Raw genomic sequence first — 24,271 nt, forward strand, 5'->3', positions numbered from 1 at the left:
GACTTGTTCAATGACTCGTTATTGAGGGTTGTGGTTGGTGCGGAGGCGATAAGTCAACGCTGGCAGATGGACCCAGGGTGGCTCCGTACGGTAGGTTTGGCCCCCGACAAGTCAAGTCAAACCCGGTTGGTATGGGTTTGGCCAGCTAATGCAGGATTAGCGCAACAACACTGCCTATCAATTAATTGAGGCTGAATGGCAGGCACTCTGGGGGAGACTCGTCGGGCACAGAAGGAGCAACCCCCCAGATCCAATCAATCAGTGGAACTTTGGAATGTGCACGCATGAAACCTGGGCTGTGCGAGCCACGAGGGATTGGAATGCTTCCTTCTGAGCAGTAAATTTAGATGATAGCACCTGCTTGCTCTGTTCCAGAGACTTCTCAGGAAAAGGTGCGCGCGATAATCCCAACAACCCTTTCCGAAACTGAGGGTAGTTTAGCCCATCCGGGGGTTCGTTCACCACGAGAGCCAGCGATCCAGCCGCCGTCTGACAGGGGGTACCCTTCATAGCGTGACTGAACGGAGCGTTAGTGTCGAGAAAAGCATATTGGGAAATGAAAACACGAAAATCCACCAGACCGCCAGAGGAAAGGGGGGTGTGGAGGAAATGAAAATGGATCGTCCAGATGTCCAGAAGCCCGGGCTAGATGCCGCTGCAGGGGTTTCCTGCTTTGGGTCTCTCAAGATGCAATCCCGCAAGCAATTTCGACGAATAATCGCTCAGCCCATTGAGCCTATGCGGCTCAACATGGCCTTGACTCTGGGCTCTTTTCGGGCTACAGTGCCCCATTTCCCGTAACGCCCGTTCCAAGTGAGTTCATAGCCATGTGGTCGTCCAGCTGAAGATAAATGCCCCTGGCTGCCGCGACACATGGAGCCAAACATTTTCTTTCCGACCGTGTTGTGGTTCTGTGTACAGACAAAGCCATAGTTCGAAGCGAGTTCTTGCTTGCTTCTTCATTTCCATATCATGGACCGTTTCTCAGCCTTCTCCGATGTTCCCCAACTAGCATCCGGGGTTAGTGTTCCCCAGGATTATGAACTGTACCCTTGCAAGTATGAGTCGTCGTATACAAACCCCACGATGAGTCAACCTCCTTCAGGCCTTCAACCCCATCTCACTCCGGAAGCTATCCCTATGAAAGGCCTCTATCCCACATCCAACATGTCCTGGACGAGCATAGGAGATGATATCGACACTCTCACAACAGGCTTCTCGTCCCCTTGGAGCAGCGAGCCCACCTCTTCGCCGGCGCTGGGAAGTCCCAAGTGTAACGACTCGAACTGGATGAATATGGGGTGTTATATGTCTCCCCCTTATACCTGTGACGATGTCATGATACCACCATCTACATATGAGCCGTGCGCTTCGCCCGCTGTTGTCGATTACCTGGTGGCGCCTTCTCAAATCTACCCAGAACCAGAGTCCATGGTGAAGATTGAGCCCGAATTACCCATTACAAGCACGCATGCCACCTTTCCGTATCAAGGAGTTTTCTCGAACTGTGAGACCAATTTTATGACCGGGATGTCGATCTGCGCTCAGCCGGTCAAGGAGGAGCGCGCCGCTTCTGACTCGCCAAAGTTTCAAGCCAAGTCACGAAAAACATCGAAAGCCAGCAAAAGTCGCATCACTAAACAGACGCGGAAGCCATCCAGCAAGACAAGCACCACTGCGAGCGCCCGTGCTGGCGCACGGGTAACGGCGAAGAAGAATACCCCACCACCCAGTCGAGTATACACCTGCAGCTTCTCACACTATGGCTGCCCCAGCACATTCGTGTCGAAGAACGAGTGGAAGCGACATGTGATCTCTCAGCACATTCAACTGGGATTTTTCCGATGCGATGTGGGACGTTGTAGCTTGGACAACCTGAGCAAAGAGAGAAACCTCGGCTCACCGCACGAGCCCCTCGCCTACAACGAATCTCACCTGGTCAATGACTTCAATCGCAAAGACCTCTTCACTCAGCACCAGCGTCGCATGCATGCCCCCTGGGTGTGCCGGAACCGGAAGTCGCCCGAGACCGAAGAAGAGCGGGAGGCGTTTGAACAGAGCCTGGAGGCTGTGCGGGCACGATGTTGGCACGAACAACGCAAGCCCCCACTTCACAGCCAGTGCGGCTTCTGTGGACAGGAATTCGTTGGTGCACACAGTTGGAATGACCGAATGGAGCATGTTGGTCGCCACTATGAAAAGGAAAACCTCGAGCAGGAAAGCGAGGACTTGTTGGTGCGGCAGTGGGCTATGGAGGAGGGAATCATCCGGGAAATGGACGGAGAGTTGAAGTTGGCTGTCTTCTGTGACAAGTAACTGCTCCTTCCCCTTGGAGATGAACTCTCCTGCCATTCCAACTCTTCCCTCCACTTCTCCGATGCCTCAGGCTGTTGCACTTTTATCTGTTTAATCTATGGCCATTTCCCCTTTTCTTGATGACGACATTTGATGACCTGATATCCTGTATTTCACATCTTTGGTTTAGAGGAGTATATGGTGTTTTCTTTACTGTCTGTCTGTGCTCTCACGCTGTCTACCAATACCCAATACCCACTCTTGGAGCGAGAAGGAAAGAGATATATTCACATATCAATTGAAACATCATACACATTAAACTTCATTTCCCGTAAGTCATCCAGACCTATCATAGGTATTTGCCAATAGAGTAGACTCGACCCACCACCAACTAACCTAGCACAATCTGTTCAACCAGTCCAGTTCAGCCCCAGACTAAACCCAGCATGGTCTGATCGTCCAGGCGCCCAAACGACACCGGTTTCCACGTGGCGACCGGTTTCTAGAGCAAGACTTCCCGCGGCGGGTCCCTGAGTTTGGCCCCCGAATTGATTCCATCCCCTTGGACTCTCTCTATGAAACGCAGACTGTCCGTGCGGCTGACAGGGCGAAGAACGCGGGTTGGCTTATTGCCGGGTCTACGGAACGTGCCCACGTGTTGGTGGCCGTTATTCTGATCGTTGGTTTGAATTCCAGGTCTTTTAGAATATGGGTTCCCAGCGGGTCCTGGTATTTCCCCGTACATTAGCGGCCTCGGCATAGAGGAACGTTGCACTCAGTCGTCGTCTGGATGCTATGAGATTGGAACCTGGTACCTTGAGTGGATGAATGTTCGTCATGCTGCCAAGGAGCGTTCCGATTGTTTCTGGTGGCTTTCGCCTGAAAGGAGAATAACAATGTGCCAAATGTGATTGCAGTGGTACGGCAAATTGACCTTAAAATGGCCAGACATTTTATTCATGGTACAGAATAGGCATGATGGTATTCATGGTTTCGTCTCGAGACTATGCGATCCCACGTCAGCCAGTCCACTGTCTAACCTTATCCCAACGCGACAAAAAGGAATTCGTCAACCTCACATTAGAGCACTAACCTTCGTTAGAGAAAGTCTCTCCCCCAGCCAGCTGTGCAGCTCTCAACCCAAGGTCAAAGACTGTGGAGCTTTTACACAGCAGCATTGATACTCCGAAGTGGATGATCCCCGCTATAGATGGATCGGCAGTCATGTGTTCAGTATCCCCCGCCGTGACATTAACAGGTTGAACAACAAAACCAACACCGAACAGATATCCTTACCACAAACCATCGCCTGTATCTTCGGCCATTTCAACACATCCTCTCTCTCTCGACCCTATATAACCAGATAACACCGGCCCAAAATGACCCCATACCCCTTCAACCACACTCTACCAACTCACCCCTCACCTAGCAAGCACAGCACAACAGCAACTGCCTCAGGATCACCACCAGACCCCCAAGCCAAACCTCAAACCCTCACCTACGCCCTTCAGAATGTCCGCGGCCGCCTGCCCAGCCCGCAGGCCTCGCACCTCCGCACCCTCTTCCAAACCTCCCACCGCGACCCAAATACCATCCTCGCATTTCCCTGAACCTACGACGGGCTCTCCTCGCGCCTCGTCGCCGAGTCCGGCTTCCCACTCATCTTCCTCTCCGGCTTTGCCGTTTCCAGCGCCCACGGCCTGCCGGACACCGGCTACATCGCCATGGAAGACATGTGCCACAAGATCCAAGAAACCGCCCGCATCATCACCGACCTACCCATCATGGTCGACGGGGACACGGGCTACGGCAGTCCCATGAACGTCAAACGAACGGTCGAGTGCTTCGCCGCCGCCGGAGCTGCAGGCGTCATGATCGAGGATCAGACATGGCCGAAACGTGCGTCCCCTGCCCATTTCCCTAGCCCCCCCGGCTCTCCCTAACAAACCCTCTCTAAACCACCAACTAACGACCCTGCGATATCAAAAAGGCTGCGGCCACACCAAAGGCAAATCCGTGGTCCCACGGGGCGAAGCCGACGCGCGCATCCAAGCCGCCGTCGACGCGCGCAACCAGGGCCGCGACATCTTCATCCTGGCGCGGACCGACGCCCTGATCCACGGGTGGGACGAAGCGATGACCCGAGCGCGGAAGTTCATCGCGATCGGCGCGGACGCCATCTTCGTCGAGGCGCTGCCCGACCGCGAGGCCATGCGCCGCTGCGTGGCGGAGCTGGACGTGCCCCTGCTGGCGAACATCATCGAGGGCGGCAAGACGGAGAACCTTTCGGCCGCGGAGCTGGCGGGCCTGGGGTTCGCGGCCGTCGCGTACCCCTGGACATTGGTGGCAGCCCGGCTGAAGAGTATGCGCGAGGCGCTAGAGGGCCTGAAGCGGAGTTTTACGGTCGGCGCGCCGCCGCAGATTCTGCGGTATGAGGAGGTTTGTGCGGGCGTCGGGTTTGAGGAATATTGGGTGAGTGGTCCTTTTTTTTTATCTTTCTTCAGAGAGATTTTGGCAGAAAGTTGTTGCTTGGTGGTAGACTGACGCTTTTATCGGCTTAGGATGCGGAGACGCGGTATGAGTTCAATAATGAGGGGCTGGTTCATCCTCAAGGAGAGGAGTAATGTGTACAGTACTGCGAACTGTCGCTGCGATGTGAATCGAAAATGCAGAGTCAAGCTATAGATTCTCTGCAGGCCGCACAGCCGTTCGGCAACTTGCCTTCACTTTGCACTGCCACAACGTGTGAGTTTCCGACGTAAGGCGATCATCTCATCCTCGAGCCGAAAGTGGATCTGTATGCAGCGGTGGGATACCTCGGCGATAAGATCTCGGTTTCGCTTACCTTAGATAGTACCGAGCTCCGACACTCTCGGACGAAGATTTCATTTTAGTACTAGACTCCATGCAATTGATATCCACCACAAAGGCTTCCAGCATGAGCGTGACGAATGATCCAGTGTTCTCCATACGGACTGTGTCTATAGCCATTCAAAAGCGCCAAGGAAGATGTCTCTCGGAGATAGAAAGACGTTCATCATAAGGTGGACCACTTACCGCAGGTGAAAGTCACAGCCGCCTGCATTTGAAGATCGTTCAGCAGCCGTGATATAAAAGCTTCATGCCCACAATAGACACGGCCATCTCCAGCCTACAAGATACTGCCTCTACGATAAAAACCCAAGCTATCTATTTGTGACTCAACACCAGCCACTTATACTCCAAGCACCTATTCAGAACCAATCCATACACATCAAACCCACCAGCATGCCTCCGCACGTAAGTCCTCAACCCACCCGTCCACGTGGAACCTACAGAACCTCCCCAGAAAAATCTAACCTCTCCCCAATAATAGAACCCCGAAGCTGCCGCTCAAGCCGCGCACGCCCACATCTTCAGCCAGCCCAGTACCGAGCCCTACCGCAACAACCCATGGGCACTGTACCGTGCCCTCGACGAATACAGCCAGACGCGGCACCTGATGAACTTCAAGGAAACCAAGCTCCGCGTCGCGCAGCAGCACCTCGCGTGCATGCAGCCCAAACCCAAGACCGTCGTCGAGTTCGGGACCTACGTCGGCTGCTCCGCCATCGCGTGGGCGGCCATCCTGCGCGATCTGCACGGGCCGTCCGCGGACAACGACATCCACATCTACACCTTCGAGGTGAGCGAGTCCATCGCCCAGGTGGCGCGGGACTTCATCGAGCTCGCGGGTCTGCAGGAGGTCGTGCACGTCCTGGTGGGACCGGCGTCGGAGTCCCTGCGCGGGTTGGTCGAGCAAGGCAAGATCACCCCCGGCGGCGTCGACATGGCGTTCTTCGATCACTGGGAGAAGTTCTATCTCTCGGACCTGCAGCTGTGTGAGGAGCTGGCGCTGTTCCATGTCGGGTCGAAGGTCATTGCTGACAATACGGATATTCCCGGCGCGCCGGATTATCTGGAGTATGTGAGGGCGGGGGGCAAGGGAGGGGAGGGGGAGGTGAGGTATACGACTCGGTCGTTTGAGACGGAGCATGTGGTGCAAGGACGGCCGGTAAGTTCTTTCTCTCTTGCTCCGATGTTGATGATATCGGGGTATAGTGTGGGGATTCTGTCTTTGCTGACTTCTTGCTCAATGTAGAATATTGTGGAAGTGACAGACGTCGTGGCTGTCCGGTCATGATGCCGCATGTGATTCAATTCTCCTTTGGGAGTTCTTTATGATTAGACGCAGTACATCACGTTGACGTGTATGGCAATTCAGCTTTTTATTCAATGAGCCATATCCTTGACCATTGTAACTTCCCAGAAGACCGGCTATGTGCGCCATGTAGGTTTGTAGACTTGTAGACTCGATGCAGGGCCTAGATAAGTCCCAGGACATGCATGAGATGGGGGCAAGTGCGGAGAAAACAGCGGGCTATTTAAAGGTCCACCTAAAGGACCATCCCATCGAAAGCGGTGAGGGAGACCGACGCAGTGTAAGACACCGCGGCCAACAACACCTCCGCAATAATCCCCGGGTATAATGATCAGAACAACAAACGATTTGATATGACAACACGGCAAAATAAGATCTCACGTCCTCTACACCTCAACTGCCAATAATTGATGAGAAAGCGTCTGTGATGTCGTATGACCACAGACCCTGAAACCACTTCAAAGGACAAGATCGTCCGATACTACTCCCACGACTGACATAGCTTCTTCCCCTCTCATCACCATGTACGTCGCAACCAAAACCCCAAACTCCCAATTTCCTTTTCTCCTTCCCCACCCAAAGAAACAAAAAGAAAACATCTAACCAAAAGCAAACAGGACGGTTTTCTCCCTAATCATCATCAACAAAGCCGGAGGTCTAATCTACCAGCGCGAATTCCAACCGGGCCTCCGCAAGCTCTCGACAAACGACTACCTCGTTCTCGCCGGAACCTTTCACGGGTATGTGGACCTTGGTGCGAACGCCTCTGCTCCAGAGAGAGACGAATGCATCGTACACTAGGACAATAATATACTAATTATGCACCACTCATCAACAACAGCGTCCACGCCATCACCCGCACTATCACCCCCAAACTCCCCCTCCTCACCCCAACCGCAACAGCCTCCACCCCGACCAGCGCCTCCTCCAACCTCGCCTCCCCCTCGGGCACCTCCACCCCGATCCCGCCCACGACGACGACGATGACAACAACAACGACGACATCCGTCGCCGCGACCACATACACATACCCGATCCCCGGCGTCCCCGCGACGGGGCTGGAGTCCCTCGAGACGGACAAGTTCCGGCTGACGTGCTTCCAGACGCTGACGGGCACCAAGTTCCTCCTCTTCACGGACCCGCACATGGCCAACATCGAGGTGGTGATGAAGAAGATCTACGACTTCTACGCCGACTTCGTCATGAAGAATCCCTTCTATCAGTTGGAGATGCCGGTGCGGTGCGAAGCGTTTGATCGGAATTTGAACGGGTGGTTGCGTGGGCGGACGTGAGGATTCTCTTTTTCTACCCTTTCGCCTTTTGTTGTTGTGACATGGGGAAGAGGAAAAATGATTCCCTGTTGTTGGCGTGATTCAATGTCGAATTTTGGGCGACGGGCACTCTTAATGATTGTACTGGTGTATCCTGTTCCTTTTACTCTTCTTCTTTCGCGGGAGGCGTTCGTCCATCAATTCTTTTGTTTTCTTTCATATATGCGTCGCGGTTCTCTCCGGCATAGAACTACGATCATGATGATATAGAATTCCCATGGAGATACCGCAAGCCTTTCTCAAAAGCGTTGTCGTGTGGGAGGGGGCCGAATCTAGAACCCACGTTCTACAATTACAACCAAACAGAAAAACCAGAGAAAACTTTAACGCAAGTACATATCAGAAGGAACGCCGGGTATGCATCGGAAATTGAAGAAGAAAAAAGGAGGTCATCCACGAGGAATCATTTCAAATTTCCTCGCACATTAAGCGGTGTCCATCTTGTCACCGTCATCCTTCTTGTCTTTGCTTCCGCTACCCTCACCACCCTCCTCGGGAATGCCCTCCAAGTTGGCTTTGCGCTCTTGTTCCTCTCGATCCCGCTTCTCCTTCTCTTGTCGGTTCTTCTCCTCCTCGAGCGACAGACGTAGGGCAAAAGCCAGCTCGGGGTCGTTCTCCGCCGCATCTTCGAAGTTGAAGCCGCCGTCGCCGCCGTCCGGACCGGCGCCACCGACGCCGCTGCCGTCACCGCCCAAGATCGGCGTGGCCTGGAGCTCTTCGCTCAGCAGGTTGTCGCCGGGCGGGATGATGGCCAGGTGGGAGCCGTCGCCACCCTTGACATTCTCGACGAACGCCTCGAGCTTCTTGGTCTGGTCGGATTCGAGGTCTCCGAAGGCGATCACGTCAATGGACACGTTATTCTTCTTCATCTTCTTGGCGAGCTTCACGAGCGTCTTCTCGTCTTCTTCAATGGGCGAGCAGGAGAATACGATAATGCGCTGTCTCTGGGACTTCTCGGAGCGGTGCTTGAGGGCGAGCTATAGTTTGGCCGTACGGTTAGCTGGTTTGGAAACTCATCTTAGGTGTGGGAGGTTGTAGGCAAACATACACCGGCCACTTGTATGCTGGAGCTTAGGTGGGCAATGCCACCGATCTTCGTGCGGTGTAGACCAGCCAGGATACCACCGAAGTCGGTGGTGAATGTCGACAGGACTTCGGGGCCCTTTCCTCCCATGCTCATAAGACCGACGGCGGATTGGGGGTGTACGCGCATTTTGGTCGTGTGAATGACGCTGACAGCGTCGATCTGTGCTTGCCATCGGGTCGAACTGGCAGCTCAGCTGTCAGCGGTCGGAACGAGAGAAGGTTCGATGGCTCTTGGTGAGACTTCGCTGTACTTACGTATAATCCCCGTTACGGCTGCTTTCGCTGTTGTCCACACTGCATGGGTTGTTAGCCAGGGTGCACGAAGCTTGAGATGAGGGAGAGGGGGGGAGGGGGGAGCAGAGGAACGGACATGATCATGGTGGCTTCCATCTTGGCGAAGGTTAGGCGTTGCTAGGAACGACGGAAATGATCGGTATATGTGTCAGTAGGTGAAGTGTTCAGGCGCTGTAAATGCCGGAAATAGAAATATTTCTGAGTAGATGGGGAGGAAGTGATTGGAGAAGGTGGATGAAGATGTCGATGATGGAGGAGAGTGAGAGCTTCGGTGATGGATGAGGTACGGGACGGGGACTGCAAGATGTCACACCCTCTCCCGATCAGAGCTAACCACGAATTAAGTCAGCACTTCAATCAAGGTTGTTTATCCTCGCCAGCCTCTCTCCTCTCCTCTCACACACTCTCCCGCCCGCCAACTCTTCCGCTCCCCCCTCCCCTCCCTTCAATCCAGACGCAGTTCTCGACTCAATCATTCTTCTGGCTTCGTTCCAGCCTTTTAAAATCTGCATCGAATATCCTGCACGTCTACAGACCAGCGATCGCTAGCGACCTATTTCAAGCCCAATGGCGTCCCTTGCCTCCAAACGCAAGTCCCCCGAGGACGCGTCCCACAACGAGGAAGCCTTCACACCCACCAACAGCCCGCCTAAGAAGAAGCTTCGGATCACACGCAACCAGAAACAGGCCCTTATTGACAACCTCCAGCTCGAAAGTACGCTCCCGAAGACAGCGCAATCTTCATCCCGCAATTCTGGTACTAACCGCCGTCCCAGTCACCGAACGCGCCCGCAAACTCCGTGCCCAGTATGCTCTCCAAGCGAGCGACCTACGCGCCCGGATCGAGCGACGCATCAACCGAATCCCCATCGCACTCCGCAGAGCCAACATGGGCGAACTACTTGAGAAACACATGAGAGCACAGCAAGAGAACACATTCCCCCGCAAGCTGCTCAGCCCAGCCAAAGCATCCCGGAATTTCGCAGCCATCTCCGCTAGCCCCAAGTTGCGCAAAGCGACGACTGCAAGTCCCAGCTCCCGCAGGGTACGCAAACAAAGGTACGGCGTAAGAATATATATCCTCTCTTAGTCGTCCCCACGGGGGAGGGGTTACTTGACATCGTGGTCGTTCAATTCACTGACCCTGCTTCCCCCCAAATCAGCCACGAAGGTATCTATTCCGATAAAGAAAACGCGCCCGCCCCCGGCGGGGAGTCGCTCGACGTGCTCAAGAACCCAAAACGCCGGGCCAAGCCCGGTGCAGCAGCGGGAACCTCGCGGGTGGTGTCCCAGGAGATGAGAGGCGCCAACGACTACCGAATCCTGTCGCCCAAGACCTCGAACTCCCGGACGTACCCCCAGTCCCCTCTTCGCGTCGCCTCGCCCGAGAAATCCACCCACCACCCCCACCACACATCGTCCTATCTCTCCCGGCCCATGTCCCCGCTCAAGCCCTCCAGCCCGCTCAAGGGCACCTCCGCCAGCATGCCGGGCCTGCGGTCCGTTCGCGGCACCAACGCGCCTTCGACATCCGTCGTCAGGCCCTCGTCCCAAGCAGCTACCAGACGCCCGGCAAGCCGCGCCGCAATCACGACCAGCAATACCCTGCGCTCGCCCTTACCGCGGCCCGCGACGCGCCAGGTAGTCGACCGCCGGGACAGTGTCTCCTCGTCCGCCTCCTCCGGTACCACCGTGGCGGTCAAGCCAACCCGGACCCTCACTGGCAGTAAGAAGACCACCGGCAGTGCCACTGCGTCCGGGCCTGCCTCATCTGCTGCCAGGAAGAACGCGGGCGGCCGCACCCAAAGCGCCGCGGCCGTCGCTGCCAAACGCAACGCCGCATCAGGAACCACAACCAAGCGAGCCACCACCCCGGCCGGCGGTGAAGCTGCCCCCGCAGCCGGCCGCAGGGTTCTGCGCAAGCGGGCCTGATATGGATCTAACATCCTGCCTTCGTTCTTACGACTTTAGTCATTTTGATACCTTTTATGGTTGCTTTGTGTATGATTGGAGTTCCACGTGGTGTTCTGCTTGATACCGGGGGTGTGCGATTTGGGAGTTAATTTAGGTATCGAAGGAGTATTAGGGGCTTGGAGTGAATTATTCGGAGTTCTTATATCGACTAGCTTTTTCGTTGTTCTTTTTGCGCAAGGCATCAAATCCATCATCGAGAGACATTGCCAGGTGTCATATTTCTCCTTGTGGTGTTACGAATGTGTTTACTTGAATTTAGCATGTATTTCCTGTTGAATGTCTCTCTTATGGGAGCATTAAAACCACTTCCAGCATGGGCCACAAAGTAGCATACTTTCACAATGTCAAGCCTATAAAAGTGCCAGGTACTATGATACTGTCTTTCATTCATAGTCGCTAGTAAATTACACCTCTTTTTTATATGAGGGCAGGCGGGGGCTGAATGAGAAAAAAAGGGGAAATAAGAGGGGAAAGGAGAATATAAAGACATCACAAGGATGCTGAAGAGAAGAAGAAAAAGAAAAGAGACACAAACAAGTCGGGATATCAGCTGGGGTTAGGTCGTATGGTTTTGGAATGGGAGAAAGTGGAATAGAATGGAGTTAGAAGAGAAGGGATGGAGAAAGTAGAAAAGGTAGAAGAAAAAAGGAGAAAAGAAAATATCGTATGACTCGGCACAGGTATCTTCGCAGTTAATCTGGAACTGCCTGAGAAAATGAAGTAAAGTAAAGAAGAAAGCTGCCCTCTCTTCGCTAGTGCGTCCCACTCAGAATAATCTCACACAACAGTGGAATGGAAGTTAGTAAGGCACAAGATTGCGAAACACCATGGTGTTCAAGAAGTCAGAAGAAAATGAAAATGAAATCGAGGGAATGGAAAGAAAGGAAATGCCCCTGGCATTGTTCGCTTTGGGTCTCGGGCTGTGAAAACGCAAAGGGCTGCAAGGCAAGGCTTTGAGATAACAACGGGCGAGAAAAGAAAAAGATGGGTAAGATGGAAACTTGGGACAAGGGTGACACCCCCAGTCCCCCAGAATATGAACCTAACAAGGTCACGACGGACAGACGGACCTCCGTAACTAGCCCATCGAGGTAGAAAGCAAATTAAGGGTGCGGTGAGTCGTACTGGGACCCACGGCCAATGCAAATGCGCTTCAAGTTGCCAGAGCACAAAAGACAAGGTAAGAAGAAAAGAACAACCATCCGCCAAGAGAATCTTCGAGCCGACTGTTTTGGCAAAAATCGATAATCATCTCAATTCAAAAGGTGAAAGAAACTCCATCCAACCATGTTATATCGAATAAACGCTGAACGGCCCAGTCATACGCCAAGAGCATTCTTTGGAGCTCAAACGAGATATTGGCGATTATTGTATCAGGAAAATATCTTCGAGACTATGCAGAAAAGCGACGATGTAGTGCCATCGCCGAAGACAAAGGCTAGCTGCTAATTTAGCCCGCAACGCCCATAGGTCCAGCGCCTGGACGAGGTCGGTAAGGCATCGGCTGGCCTTGTCCATCAGGTTGGACAGTGTTTTGCTGGCTGCTGTTACTCGTGCTTCGCTCACGGTAATCTTTAGCCGATGCAGGACCAAGGTCCATACCAGACTGAGCGGTGCTTGTAGACTGGCCAAGTCCCCCAGGGCTTTGGACGTGGCGAACTGAGCTCTGTGCCTGCCAAGCCGCATCTTGAGAGGCGTCCGTTTCAATGCGTGCAGAAGTAGGAATGTTCGCTCCGCGAGTAGAGTTCGTAATTGTAACAGTCTCGCCACCATTGCTGGGCTTTTGAGACATGCTGCCTCGTGCAATATCCCCATATCGCTTGAGGATATCTTTGGTAGTCACCTCGCTATTCTCTTTGAAGAAGGTAGGGTCATTCAGGACTGATTGCAAGTCTTCGGGAATCTGGAACATTGTTAGAAGGCAACAGTACAACGAAAGGAAATCTGGAGAATATACCTCGCACATGGTATCATTGTATGTGATCAGAGAGTTGACGGCCTCAATTGCCAGAAAGCTCTCGTCCACGGTACTGGCCTTAGTGTTGGGATAAAGTATATTCGGTGTTATCACAGTTGCCAAGTTATGAATGTCCATCTTGCTACCGGACTCCTCATCGACATGTGAGAAGGACGAAGTCCAGTTCAGGAAGGCGAACAAAACTTCCATAGTATCACGGTGAGCTTTGGGGAGCAAGCAGCAGGTGAGATGCAAGAGGCGCTTTTGTTTCTCCGGATCAGAGATCTCTGTGGCGACGTTAACAAGCCGGACATTGCTGCTCAGGGCCATCAAACTTACTTTGAGATACCACAAATAAGCGGTGCAGCTTGAATGTCATGAGTGGATCTGGCATCTCACGAAGGAACTTCTTGAGGAGAGCCGCAATCTGGACAGGGTTCTCCTTTGTGAGATCTACCTGTTCATACCTGTTATCGATCATCTCGGTGAGTTCCTTCAGGCGTCTAATGTTGCCATTCTTTCGGAAAACACCCTCAACAGACATGTCCATTTGACGCATCGCGGAGACAGCATCATCAACGAGGGCGGGAATGCGAAGCGCCCCAGGGCCAACACCGTGACTGGACTCTGTACCTTCTTTCTCAACAAGGAAGTCAAGGCTAACGCCGAAGACACCCTTCTTCTTCCCACCTTTCTTCGCTTCCTTGTTGAAAGCTCGACCAAAGATATTCCAGATCGTGGGTTTGCGCGACTCAATCAACGAGAGAAGCTCTTCCAGAGTAAAATTTCCATCCAACAACGGCTCCATGGACAAGACCGCAACGTGTCGGACAATGAAGTACTCCAGAGCAGAGAGTTCCGAAAAGTACTTCTTAGTCCGCCCTGACTGCTCAATCAGATGCTGCTCTAGACCTGCACCCGAAACGCCACGCTGATGACCGTAGTTGTACTTTGGGAGAGGCTCGGTGGTGCCAACAAGCTTGGTGCCGGCATGCTTATAAGCATTGGGCCGTTGTTCCTTGGCTTGTTCGGCCGCAACGATTCTGGGAATATCATCCAAAGTCAATGCGTCCTGATTGCCAAACGTCAGCTCAGTGACCGTTTCTCCGTTGGCATCCTTCTCCTCTACAATCTGAAATCCATGACCCCGTGGATCCGAGGCTTCGCCTCCTGATGATCCCGGCCGCACACTACGACCCTCTGGCCCATCGATTATTCGAGATGCTCGAGCTTTTCTGTAGGTTGTGGAAAGGGTGCGCTCGTTTCGTATGGATCGCAAGCGTCGCATTTCGCCCATAGTCTGTTCGAGTGACGAGCCTTCGGGGCTGTCTTTGACGGCGTTTGCATATGACTTGGCCCTTGTGCCTGACCTGCGCATTTCACCCCCAGGTGGGATTCGACCACTATCGCTACCGCCTTGTGGACCTGCATTGGGATCGTCTATCGAACGGTAAGTGTCTCTGTATCCCTGTGAGGTGTCGAAGTGATTGGTCGTCATAACCTACCAGAGAATGTTCCTCCAGCTCGTAGAACGGCGAGGAGTCGCGCAAGAGCAACTCTCAGAAGAAAGATAAACTGCTGAAGTTTGGTCACATGGATGAAACCTCCCTGTGTTTCCTGGTTGAGACTGTTCTTGGTAACACAGTCGTTGCAGTATGCCCGCTTTTCCTTCCGATTGTACAGCGAATCCTGGATGGTGCTCGTTAGATCCTTTTGACAAGATACACACGAGAAGTGTGGCGGCTTGATATGCCATCTGCTATCACCAAGCATGACGCATTCATCGTCAATGGGTTCCTTGCATGACGCACAACAATCAGATAGCTGGTCTGCGAGAACATCGACACCGACCATTAAATCTGCAGTCGTTTCTTCTTCCTCGAGAGGCCGGAGGGCTTCTAAGTCTCCCAAGTGGTCTAGAAAGTGGTGAAGGCCTTCAGGTGTCTGCTTTTCTCTCTCAAGTTTGAGGGCTCCTTGTAGTCCGATGCGAATGAGAAGCTTGAGGTAATGAGCGAGTCCAGTGACTAGTGACAGGAGTTCCTGTGTAACGCCCAGTTTACGCACGCCAGCCTCCTGAGTCTTGGAGAGTAATGCAAAGAAGGCAACAATCTTCTTACACAGAAGTTTTGCTTCACGCCCATAAGCCAGGTCTAGATCTGGTAGTCAGCGATCATCTTTCTGTTAACAGGGCGAGACGAGTATATCACAGCCGCTTACCTTTCATGCCTTGTGTCTTGATGTTCGTCGCAAGCTGGTCAATGGCAGAGAAGAGAACATCTACATGCCCAATGAACTTTTTAGCAACAAAAACACCATCAACATAGGTGCCATTGCTGACATGGAGAAGCATATCCGAAATGCACGCAGCAGATGACTCCTCAAAACTGGACAAGATGCTCCAAATTCTGTAGACCTTCTCCTCCATCACGTCTTCCTCGTCGCGTACTCTGTTGCGTTCCTCGTCAGTGGCGTCTAGGTCCACCTCAGGCGGCTCGAGGACTTGGCCGGTCGGAGCCAGTCGGACATTCCAGAATTTGTGGATCATGTAACACTCAGGATGCCAGTGCTGATTCTGGCCGTTGCGAAAGATCTCAACGAACTGTTTCAAAATTGCTGTGTGACAACCGTGACAGCGTTGGGCGAATTGGGTAGAATAGTGAAAATGACAATAGACTTTACCCTCATGCTCATAGTACGAATCTTGCGCGCCAAAAACAGTGGGACACACAGAGCAGGTAAAGTGCTCAATGTGATACTTGCGTTCCAATGCTGTGATATATGATCCACGAAGTGCACCACCGCATTCGTGACAGAGAAGATCGAGACGTCGAAAGTAGTCTGTCTCACAAAGGGGGTATTGCCCGCTTCCATCTTCGGCATCTACAGGAAAGAACTTGGACGCCACTATTTGACCACAGTCCTAAACCCAACGGTGTCAACAGAGAGACGACAGCCATTTCTTAGACATGGTGCACTTACCTCGCACTTGAAACATTCTAGATGATATGTTGCAAGCAGAGCTCGTACGAACTGGCCCGTAAGCGGTTCGCCGCATTTTTTGCAAATCCGCGACGAGCTGCCTGGAGACTTGGTGGGTGGTCGGCCATTAGGGCGGGATCTTTCGCGTGGTGTAGATCTGTCCCAGTAACCATTACGATCTCTTGGGGTCGACGGATCTCTCGAGCCAGGGTGGCCAGACTCCAAGCGCCGGCTCATTCGACCGTCTGGGTTTTGTGCTCCATCGACCGGGCTAATGTTGGACCCATTCCACCCTCCCGTCCTTGTGCGAGGCGAGTCGAAAGCAATGTTGCTATCTGCAGGAGATGTAGGGGTTTGCGACTGAAAACTACCACCGCCATATCCACTGGTGTTGAGTTTTGGGCGGACAGCCCCGTTGCCCGGCACGAGGCTGTCTGGCAAAGGAACGTCGCCGGGAGGCATGTTCGTCGAGAACTATGCCTTTGAGGTTTGGCTTGATCGGGCAAGTCAGAATCCGTAGTCGAATGTTGTGGACTATCCCGAGGTAGACGGCACGGCCGCTATGGTTGGAGTAGGAGAAGCTGGGTCACGGGAGAGGGGGGGAGACAACAAGGTAATAGACGTATTATGTGACTGCTGCAGAGGCACTTATCGTCAAGCTTGCTTTTTGAGTAAATACTATTGACTTTGACTGTATGCAATGTTAGTCTCTGAGGTAATCGTCCTAAGTCTGGTGCGCGGGGTTCATTAAGGGAGTTAGCGACCTTTTCCGTAGCAACACTCCTCACGCCATGTAGATGAGACTTGCGGGGAAACTAGAAAACAACTGAAAACAGGGCGCAAGGTCAAAGTTGGTTGACAATAAAAAGGCGCTCGGAAGAACAGCAGAACATGCGAGATTATCGGGGGCAAAAGGATTCAAGATGCGCGACGGCCTGTCGTCGAGGGAAGCGGAATGGGGAAAGGGTTGGAGCTCAGAGTGAGACCAACAAGCGGCGGAGTGCGCTGTCTGGAATCACAACCATTCCTAATCCCTTTCAGCAGGGCGTATTTGTAGAGGACCACCAGAGCCTAGGGAGAGACGAAAGAGATTTGGATAGGAAAATAAAGAGAAAGGAAGTCGAGTCCCGGTCTCTGGGACCCAAGTGAAAGGGAATAGGAGCGAGGAGAGGGGATCGCGTGTTTGGAGGAGGGTGGGTGTTGTTGCTGCTGGGCACTTTGTCGCTCTCCTCCCCTCTCTTCTGCTTCTTCCCCCCCCCTATGCCCTCCTCTCATATTATTTGCTGGGCACACTCTGCCCACTAGATACAGTCACGTGAAGATGGTCACCGCCTCTTTCACCGCCTGTGATGGGCGGGTGGGAAATGGGAAATCCCCTATCCCGCGTTGTGTATCCATTACCCAACCTAGCAACTGGACCCAAAGAACAACAACAACAACAACAACAACAGTCGAAGGGGTTGAGGGAGGATGAGGCAGATACAGAAGTTCACCAGCTAGAATTGGAGAAGATTCAACGTCAACACAATCCATGGACGGATGAATTTAAAGAATCATTTAAGCTTAGTTGTCACCAGACAAACGGCACAAACCCAACTGATGGTTTAGTCTTGTTGGCTAAAAAAAGCCCCTGGTCAGCCAAAAATAGCCAGCGCAACAATTGTTCAGGCAGAAACAGACCCTGTAAATTTTGGCCAAAGTGGAGACTAGATATCTACTCCGTACTCAATATAGAATAAGTGGTCCTTGAATCCTATCTTTGGATTTCGCTCGGAGATACACGATGCTTTCCCTGACAATCAACCCCTATGTGATGATGCTTGCAACCCCGGCCGATCGAAGATTTGTCTAGGGACTTGCAAATCATACTCACGAGCTTCGGCGTGTGGAACCCCCCGATTTAGAATCTGGTTCAGTTCCCATCTAGCCTCCCGACCGCCCGCAAGTATCTTATCGCTTCATTCCGATTGCGCTATGCGCTCCTTGTCTTCAACCCCCTTCTCCGTATCTTGCTACGGCCCACAAGCACTACTTCTATTCTGCTGGCAGCTGACTGGCAGCTACTTATCTTCCAAGCCTATAGGGCTCAAAGCTCGGAGTCGCGACTCGGCCTTACGTTCGCAGAATTAAGAACGGCCATGTGATATGTGGTCGGCAGAAAGAAGCACGAGTTAGCAGTTTCCTAGCCCGGAACATCTTGACGGAGGACAACTCATCTCGTAAGCTCATTTACTTCTGATACTGTACGTCAGGAAGTACTTGGGGAAGGCAACAATCAATTCATCCTGCCACAATGAAGAGAGACCTATTGGCAGTATAGAACCTGCCCATACAATGAAGCCGGGGCGGTCCGCGGGATTCTCACCAGCGTTGATGGTAAACATATATAGTTATGCTACAGTTGAAATTGGTTCGCAGATCCTGATGAGAACATAGCACCTCACAGCCCAGAGCGCTCCCAATTTCTACCTTCAACGTCATACTTATCAACGATTAATTGCCTCTGATCTTGTCTAACATGAAAACGAAGCCGAAGATCTAAGGTAGCAAATAGTCGCCTATGGGCGGTGAGGGAAATATACTTGGGGAAAGGCCAACATGTTTACGCTATACGACTGGACTCCATAAGTGGAGAGAATGAACGCAAATCATGTGTATTGAGCATGACTGTAGGCAGCCGTGGCAGTTCTTGGATCACAAGGTAGTAGTTAAGTACATACATACTATTTCAATATGAAGGAGTGGTTGGTTTAGATACTGCCTTTGTTCTTCGGGGCAGGCACCGGTCAAGACGGTCGAGTCCGCCGACGGTGCCTACCAACTACTCGGCCACTCACCCACCCACCACTCATCCGGCAGAACAAGCTGCACTCTCTTCTATCCACTAACTATAACCAAGTGTTACTCACTAACTATGCAAATGTCTTTTGGGACCTTCCACTTCAACCTCTTGCCTGCTCCGGAAAGGCATCTCCCTAGACTCGAATAGAAACATTCTTCTACACTTGATTTTAATTCCGTTCAGACAGTTCCTAAGATCCCCCTCATCCTGATCTCATCGACATTCCCCGCGCGCGCGCTCGAACTCGAATCGACAGTCACCATACACACCTTGCTAGCTTCAAAAAAACCTCTTGCTCAACCAACAAGCTCACTGGTTGCTTTATACGTGCTTTACCTCCCTGTCAGGATGTCGAACCAGGCGATCCTACGACTTACAAGGGTATACTTGTTCCTTGGTTCTTCATGATCTCGCTTGACTGATGAAATGTCTTTGAGAGATTATAGGAGATTCAACAGTTCCAGCAAGGGACAGACCTATGTGAGTATTCCGTCTCTCAAAAGGCGCATGTACGCCTCAGTGGATGTAAGCACCTATAAACGTTCAAACTTGCTGACGTGTAGGGCTTTGTGATCTTCATATAAGCTCTGGCTGTACACTACGACGATTCAGATATTCGAAATGTACATGCTCTCATTCTCGGGCCTCCTGATACGCCATACCAGTTTGGATTTTTCGAGGTCAGGCTTCGTCACCTGCCTTCTTTCCTTTAATTCTAGTGCTGATCGGGTCTCAACTGCCTAGTTCTCAATCAAGTTTGGGAGAGGTCAGCAAGCCTGTCAAATAAGAGTTTGTTCACTCTTGACAATTCGCAGACTACCCTACCCACCCCCCAAACGTCCAAGCCTTAACGACAAACTGTGGCCGGTGTCGGTTCAACCCCAACATTTATGCTACGGGCAAGGTTTGCTTGTATGTTTCCCCTAGCGATTGCATGAGGGTTCAGATAACTGATAAGTTGGTCCAGATCGATCCTTGGGTAACAACCCTGACATTCCATGGGCGTTAGACCTGACTGATGATGCCCTCGCAGAACATGGCGCGGAACACGCGGAGAGCAGTGGTCGTCTGCACAGGGCCTTGAGTCGATTCTAATATCGATACAAAGCCTGATGTCCTCAAACCCCTACGAGAACGAACCTGGGTTCGAGGTTGCAAATTCCGAACATGATAAACGAAACTCGGAGCAGTATGTTGCAAAGGTGAATGCTGTCTTCTCCAAGCTTTGCTGGTGCCTGCCAAGCTCTAATTGAGATTAAGATCCGCCACGAGACGCTTCGACTTGCGGTGATCGAGCCACTGGAGGCGTCTTTGGGTATCACACCTCCAAGCGATGCGAATACTTCAATCAGTGATAACGAGGAACGGGAACTGTTGAAGGAAGACAAGCCCTCTCCAGTTCCTTTCGCTGATCTTCGCAAGAGACGTTTCTTGTGGTATTTTAGCGCCTACATGCAGTCAATAGATGCTGCCATGCTGGAATATCCACGTAAACAGAAATTCACAAGGATGCCCTTCGAACACGGCAACAATTCGATGGACGGCCACTTTGATTATGCTGAGCTGAAGCAGCGGCTGGTGGTAATAAAGTCTGCACTTGTTGGCGAAGGCTCCAACTGGTCGGCCGAAGGGCTGGCGGCTAAAGAGCAGGAGTGGGGCATTGCAGTAAACCTACAGCGCCAGTATGAACAGATTATGGAGAGCATGAAGAGCCAGAATAATTTCACAATCGATCTGAATCTGGTTGACGAGAATCCATTCGTGTGGAAGCTCACCTATTTTGGCAAACCTATGACGCATCTGGATGGCGGTATATTTGAGATCGATATACACCTGAGTCCGAATTTTCCAGAAGTACAGCCGCGAGTTTCCATGAGAACTTCCTTCTTCCATGTTCGTGTAAGCCCTGATGGTGTCTTGTGTTATTTCCCACATCGGTCGGAAGAGATGCGATATCATATCGACGGTATCGTGGCAGCTCTGGAGGAAGAGAACCCGCCTTATGATCCACGAACTGCAGTGAACCCTGAAGCCTCTCGATTATTCTGGGGAACGCCGGAGGATCGAAAAAGATACAAACGGGAGTTGAGGCGCTCACTTGAGAGAACAATGGATCAGGCTTGACTAATGCTTGAATTTTCCTAGCTTCGTCGACACTGCGAGGCCGAGACAGACCCAGATTGCTGGTTATGTTCTACTCTATTCTGAGAAAAAAGGCTGTCCCGGCTTCAAGGTCTTTTTCTAGAATGATATTTTGTGCCATTGGCTCTCCCGTGCACTTGAGATCTGCGCGCGCTTCTGAGAATGGTTCCACAGGGATATGAAGGACGGGCGATTGCATTGCCATGTTGAAGGGATGGGTGTTTACTGTGAGTGGCGCATGATATTGAAAAGTGGCGGCTGGGAAAAGAATGCTTTTGCAATGTTCTTGAAGAGCTGCTTAGGCCTATCTCTGTAAAAGTTTACCTGGATACATGCCAGAATGGACGCTAGAAAAATGCAAAGATAGGTAGGTATCATGTTAGGTCTCAGGGCGATTCATATGTGGCATTTCTAGCGGGGAGGCCCGAGCTTTGATCCGGAGATTCTGGAGGCGGACCTCCAATCCGTATTCCGTATTCCGTCTGGTCCACGCCGCCCCAACTAACTCGATTGCTCCGTCTCCTTCGCCCTCCTTTCCTCTCCCCTCCCCCACACCATCTACCCTACGGCTGTTTTTCGGCATTCCTCCATCATGTCTACTAAGCGGCCTACTCTCGAATTGGGCAATGTGCTGGTGGTTGGAGGATGCGGCTTTCTGGGCTGGCACATTGTGGACCAATTACTCAATTTCCCCTCGGAAACCGATCCCAGTGTCGCACTTCCCAAGCCGCAAGGTGATACTAGATTCGACTACCCAAAGCTGGGTGATCGATACCCTCGATGCATAGCAAAAGTATCAGTTGTTGATCTCCGGACAACGAACAACCGTCTTCCTGGCGCCGAGTACTACGATGGAGACATCACCTCTGTCGAGTCCATGCTGTCCGTTTTCCGCGCCGTCAAGCCGGACGTCGTCATTCACACCGCTACCGCGAACGTGTTGGAAGGGAACAAGCCGTTATTGCGCAAGGTCAATGTCGATGGGACCAAGACGTTGCTGGAGGTTGCGGGTGGTGAGCGTGGCGATTGGGGCGGAAAGTGCAAGGCGTTTGTTTACACGAGTTCGAGTTCCGTGGTCCATGATACGCAGAGTGACCTGATCAATGTCACGGAAGAATGGCCACTTATCAGGGGACCATTGCAACTGGAGTACTATTCAGAAACCAAGGTACGTTTGAAAGCCCTGGACACCCCTCTATTGGTTCAAACGTTGCTAATCAGATCATGTGTTATGTGTAGGCCGACGCTGAAGAACTTGCCTTGAAGTACAACCGCGCCTCGCCCTCTGGAATGGTCACCTGTGCTGTTCGTCCCGCTGGCATTTACGGTGAGAAGGACACGACATTCACGTTCAAGATCCTGGAACACGCTGCCAAGGCTTCGCCGACCGTCCTCCGGATGCAGTTGGGAGACAACAACAACCTGTTCGACTTCACTTACGTGGGCAATGTCGCCTACTCGCACACCCTCGCTGCGTACCGCTTGCTTGCGACTCATGCACGCTACGAGGCTGGACAGGCTGGACCTCTGGACCATGAGCGGGTGGACGGAGAGGCGTTCAATATCACCAACGACTCGCCGGTCTATTTCTGGGATATGACCCATGCTGCCTGGGCTCTCACTGGTAAGGTGGTAGAGCCCCATCAGGTGTGGGAGCTCCCCGAGAGTGCTCTCGGCCCCATCGGCGGAATTGCAGAGACGGTCCTCGGACTATTTGGCAAGACTCCCCGTCTGACCAGACGTATGGTGCGCTATTCGTGCATGACACGCTACTATTCGTGTGACAAGGCCAAGCATCGTCTGGGATACAGACCCCTTGTTCCGGTTGACGAGGGTCTTGCTCGCGCAGTCGGATATGTTGTCGAGAGGGGGCGACTTGAGGAGCAGAAGAAGGCGCTGTGATTGGGTCATGGAGTCTATGTAATATACGTTTTAACTTTCCTACAAATCGCTTGATTTGAGTTGGACCCTGTCTATAATTATTAATGCATGAAAACAGGCTGGTCTCTATCTCAATCTCAGCAATAGTCGAAATGTACTGAGAGAACGGAAGCTTTTTACTGATAGATCTTTCTTTCCAGCATATGTCTATCTTATACAGGCTTTCTCGATTTACCGCACATACCGCTTCACGATCTTGTCTTCTGTGATCCAATATGCCCCAACCAAAGTCGCACACGAAAAGCCATTCGTACAGACAGGAAGGACCCGCGGGATTCTCGGGCGCGTGGATCGGAGGACTCAACGCGTTGTTGGACACCAGTACCTTCCTCTGACAACTAGACCATTTTCCTCAAGAAGATTCTGAGCAGCTTGTCCTGCTTCGCCAGGGTTCTATTGAAGAACTTCCCCGTGTCCCTGGTATAGTCCGCGAGCTGCGACACGTTCTTGAATGTCCTCGGTTTCGTGCCCAAGAGTCGACATTCGATAAGGTCCACCAGATTAACATGCACTCTAGACAATGCCTATGGAGGTCGTTCGACTTTTGTCAGCCTCTCCTGCTTTGCATTCAAATGTTTTACCTTTCTTTCTTTCTTACTTCTTCCCCCCTTACTCTACTCTTTCAACGGAGAGGGACGGCCATACCTTTTTACACTGCGTGATGGAAGGAAATGGCTCTGGCAGGTCAAACAGCTCGCACAGCTCGCGCCATTCGTCTAGGGATGCGAGGCGGCTGCCGATGATTCGGTCGTACTCGATGTTGACAAAGGCGTTCCATCGCTTGCGCCAGGTCTTGGAGCCCCGCTTCCAGCCCTGCTGTGTGGCCAGGCGCGTGAATTCCTCGGTGATTGGGGCGTGGGGGTTGGGCTTGAAGTTGGGGAAGTCGAGCCAGAACTTGGAGGTTGTCATTGTGAAGTTGTTTGTCGGTTTGGTGTTGGTTTTGGGGGCTTGAGATGGGGTAAGAATCGAGAGTCAAGGGGAGCGCGAGGATAATTATGGTGGTGGAGGTAATAGTGCTATTGGATGAGGATAGATGTCAAAGGATGGCGGTAGTAATGATCTTCTTAATGATAATCGAGGGGCAAGATCTCTGAAAGTCTCCAGTGAGGCTGTTGAGGTCGTTTGACAGTCATCGGTGCAAACAAACCATTCACCACGTTTGTCTCCGTTTGTTGTGCAGAAACCTCGATGTACCCAGACATTCACCAAGCTCACATCGACGAATGACAGACCATTGCAGAAGGCCTAAT

General features: G+C 52.1%; 11 protein-coding genes across 11 annotated transcripts; 8 read left to right on the forward strand and 3 right to left on the reverse strand.

Annotated features, from left to right (window-relative positions):
• Positions 1-903: 903 nt before the first annotated feature.
• Positions 904-2,603, forward strand: BO82DRAFT_434683 (putative C2H2 finger domain protein). Its single transcript, XM_025640961.1, has one exon. It carries the CDS (start codon positions 973-975, stop codon positions 2,314-2,316), a length of 1,344 nt encoding a protein of 447 aa, XP_025489018.1. The 5' UTR covers positions 904-972; the 3' UTR covers positions 2,317-2,603.
• Positions 2,604-3,674: 1,071 nt separating this feature from the next.
• BO82DRAFT_385587 (isocitrate lyase/PEP mutase family protein) lies at positions 3,675-5,315 on the forward strand (the record flags this gene model as incomplete). Its single annotated transcript, XM_025638188.1, has 4 exons — positions 3,675-3,809; positions 3,942-4,194; positions 4,286-4,767; positions 4,857-5,315. The coding sequence occupies 4 exons, from the start codon at positions 3,675-3,677 to the stop codon at positions 4,917-4,919; spliced, it is 933 nt and encodes a 310-aa protein (XP_025489019.1). The 3' UTR covers positions 4,920-5,315.
• An 8-nt stretch (positions 5,316-5,323) lies between these two features.
• Positions 5,324-6,661, forward strand: BO82DRAFT_149855 (putative O-methyltransferase). Its single transcript, XM_025630158.1, has 3 exons — positions 5,324-5,574; positions 5,651-6,328; positions 6,416-6,661. Exons 1-3 carry the CDS (start codon positions 5,563-5,565, stop codon positions 6,455-6,457), a joined length of 732 nt encoding a protein of 243 aa, XP_025489020.1. The 5' UTR covers positions 5,324-5,562; the 3' UTR covers positions 6,458-6,661.
• Positions 6,662-6,792: 131 nt separating this feature from the next.
• Positions 6,793-8,036, forward strand: BO82DRAFT_149919 (trafficking protein particle complex subunit 4). The gene is made up of 3 exons (XM_025630159.1): positions 6,793-6,999; positions 7,093-7,215; positions 7,317-8,036. Coding segments are annotated over exons 1-3 (576 nt in total). The 5' UTR covers positions 6,793-6,997; the 3' UTR covers positions 7,768-8,036.
• On the reverse strand, positions 7,944-9,074 carry BO82DRAFT_356997 (proteasome regulatory particle base subunit RPN10). The gene is made up of 2 exons (XM_025635890.1): positions 8,855-9,074; positions 7,944-8,783 (listed from the first exon to the last, which is right to left on the reverse strand). Exons 1-2 carry the CDS (start codon positions 9,017-9,019, stop codon positions 8,232-8,234), a joined length of 717 nt encoding a protein of 238 aa, XP_025489022.1. The 5' UTR covers positions 9,020-9,074; the 3' UTR covers positions 7,944-8,231.
• Positions 8,975-9,476, forward strand: BO82DRAFT_356998 (uncharacterized protein). Its single transcript, XM_025635891.1, has 2 exons — positions 8,975-9,186; positions 9,263-9,476. The coding sequence occupies exons 1-2, from the start codon at positions 9,033-9,035 to the stop codon at positions 9,295-9,297; spliced, it is 189 nt and encodes a 62-aa protein (XP_025489023.1). The 5' UTR covers positions 8,975-9,032; the 3' UTR covers positions 9,298-9,476.
• Positions 9,477-9,600: 124 nt separating this feature from the next.
• BO82DRAFT_316534 (uncharacterized protein) lies at positions 9,601-11,500 on the forward strand. The gene is made up of 3 exons (XM_025632584.1): positions 9,601-9,901; positions 9,963-10,245; positions 10,350-11,500. Exons 1-3 carry the CDS (start codon positions 9,754-9,756, stop codon positions 11,116-11,118), a joined length of 1,200 nt encoding a protein of 399 aa, XP_025489024.1. The 5' UTR covers positions 9,601-9,753; the 3' UTR covers positions 11,119-11,500.
• A 1,110-nt stretch (positions 11,501-12,610) lies between these two features.
• BO82DRAFT_404882 (GTPase-activating protein LRG1) lies at positions 12,611-16,558 on the reverse strand (the record flags this gene model as incomplete). The annotated part of the gene is made up of 6 exons (XM_025639456.1): positions 12,611-13,063; positions 13,118-13,404; positions 13,457-14,557; positions 14,623-15,267; positions 15,335-16,037; positions 16,097-16,558. The coding sequence occupies 6 exons, from the start codon at positions 16,556-16,558 to the stop codon at positions 12,611-12,613; spliced, it is 3,651 nt and encodes a 1,216-aa protein (XP_025489025.1).
• A 2,393-nt stretch (positions 16,559-18,951) lies between these two features.
• Positions 18,952-21,341, forward strand: BO82DRAFT_357001 (ubiquitin-conjugating enzyme E2). Its single transcript, XM_025635892.1, has 8 exons — positions 18,952-19,319; positions 19,385-19,418; positions 19,524-19,618; positions 19,683-19,704; positions 19,754-19,850; positions 19,906-19,917; positions 19,972-20,140; positions 20,199-21,341. Exons 1-8 carry the CDS (start codon positions 19,287-19,289, stop codon positions 21,060-21,062), a joined length of 1,326 nt encoding a protein of 441 aa, XP_025489026.1. The 5' UTR covers positions 18,952-19,286; the 3' UTR covers positions 21,063-21,341.
• Positions 21,342-21,584: 243 nt separating this feature from the next.
• Positions 21,585-23,458, forward strand: BO82DRAFT_316543 (C-3 sterol dehydrogenase/C-4 decarboxylase). The gene is made up of 2 exons (XM_025632585.1): positions 21,585-22,248; positions 22,320-23,458. Exons 1-2 carry the CDS (start codon positions 21,673-21,675, stop codon positions 22,980-22,982), a joined length of 1,239 nt encoding a protein of 412 aa, XP_025489027.1. The 5' UTR covers positions 21,585-21,672; the 3' UTR covers positions 22,983-23,458.
• Positions 23,360-23,936, reverse strand: BO82DRAFT_341789 (uncharacterized protein; the record flags this gene model as incomplete). Its single annotated transcript, XM_025633561.1, has 2 exons — positions 23,667-23,936; positions 23,360-23,545 (listed from the first exon to the last, which is right to left on the reverse strand). Exons 1-2 carry the CDS (start codon positions 23,928-23,930, stop codon positions 23,360-23,362), a joined length of 450 nt encoding a protein of 149 aa, XP_025489028.1. The 5' UTR covers positions 23,931-23,936.
• Positions 23,937-24,271: the final 335 nt, after the last annotated feature.

The sequence above is a fragment of the Aspergillus uvarum genome, assembly GCF_003184745.1.
Source record: "Aspergillus uvarum CBS 121591 unplaced genomic scaffold BO82scaffold_52, whole genome shotgun sequence".
In the NCBI taxonomy this organism is placed as follows: domain Eukaryota; kingdom Fungi; phylum Ascomycota; class Eurotiomycetes; order Eurotiales; family Aspergillaceae; genus Aspergillus; species Aspergillus uvarum.

Coding starts and splice junctions, on each gene's coding strand:
- BO82DRAFT_149855 (XM_025630158.1), top strand. Junction 6,329..6,415: donor ATGTGGTGCAAGGACGGCCG/GTAAGTTCTTTC, acceptor TGCTCAATGTAG/AATATTGTGGAAGTGACAGA.
- BO82DRAFT_149919 (XM_025630159.1), top strand. Junction 7,216..7,316: donor CTCGCCGGAACCTTTCACGG/GTATGTGGACCT, acceptor CATCAACAACAG/CGTCCACGCCATCACCCGCA.
- BO82DRAFT_356998 (XM_025635891.1), top strand. CDS start 9,033: ATGACGCTGACAGCGTCGATCTGTGCTTGCCATCGGGTCGAACTGGCA. Junction 9,187..9,262: donor TGCTTTCGCTGTTGTCCACA/CTGCATGGGTTG, acceptor AGAGGAACGGAC/ATGATCATGGTGGCTTCCAT.
- BO82DRAFT_356997 (XM_025635890.1), bottom strand. CDS start 9,019: ATGCGCGTACACCCCCAATCCGCCGTCGGTCTTATGAGCATGGGAGGA. Junction 8,784..8,854: donor CCAGCATACAAGTGGCCGGT/GTATGTTTGCCT, acceptor GCCAAACTATAG/CTCGCCCTCAAGCACCGCTC.
- BO82DRAFT_434683 (XM_025640961.1), top strand. CDS start 973: ATGGACCGTTTCTCAGCCTTCTCCGATGTTCCCCAACTAGCATCCGGG.
- BO82DRAFT_357001 (XM_025635892.1), top strand. CDS start 19,287: ATGTCGAACCAGGCGATCCTACGACTTACAAGG. Junction 19,619..19,682: donor ACCAGTTTGGATTTTTCGAG/GTCAGGCTTCGT, acceptor TCAACTGCCTAG/TTCTCAATCAAGTTTGGGAG. Junction 20,141..20,198: donor CGGAGCAGTATGTTGCAAAG/GTGAATGCTGTC, acceptor ATTGAGATTAAG/ATCCGCCACGAGACGCTTCG.
- BO82DRAFT_316534 (XM_025632584.1), top strand. CDS start 9,754: ATGGCGTCCCTTGCCTCCAAACGCAAGTCCCCCGAGGACGCGTCCCAC. Junction 9,902..9,962: donor TGACAACCTCCAGCTCGAAA/GTACGCTCCCGA, acceptor CCGCCGTCCCAG/TCACCGAACGCGCCCGCAAA. Junction 10,246..10,349: donor CGCAGGGTACGCAAACAAAG/GTACGGCGTAAG, acceptor CCCCCAAATCAG/CCACGAAGGTATCTATTCCG.
- BO82DRAFT_316543 (XM_025632585.1), top strand. CDS start 21,673: ATGTCTACTAAGCGGCCTACTCTCGAATTGGGCAATGTGCTGGTGGTT. Junction 22,249..22,319: donor AGTACTATTCAGAAACCAAG/GTACGTTTGAAA, acceptor TGTTATGTGTAG/GCCGACGCTGAAGAACTTGC.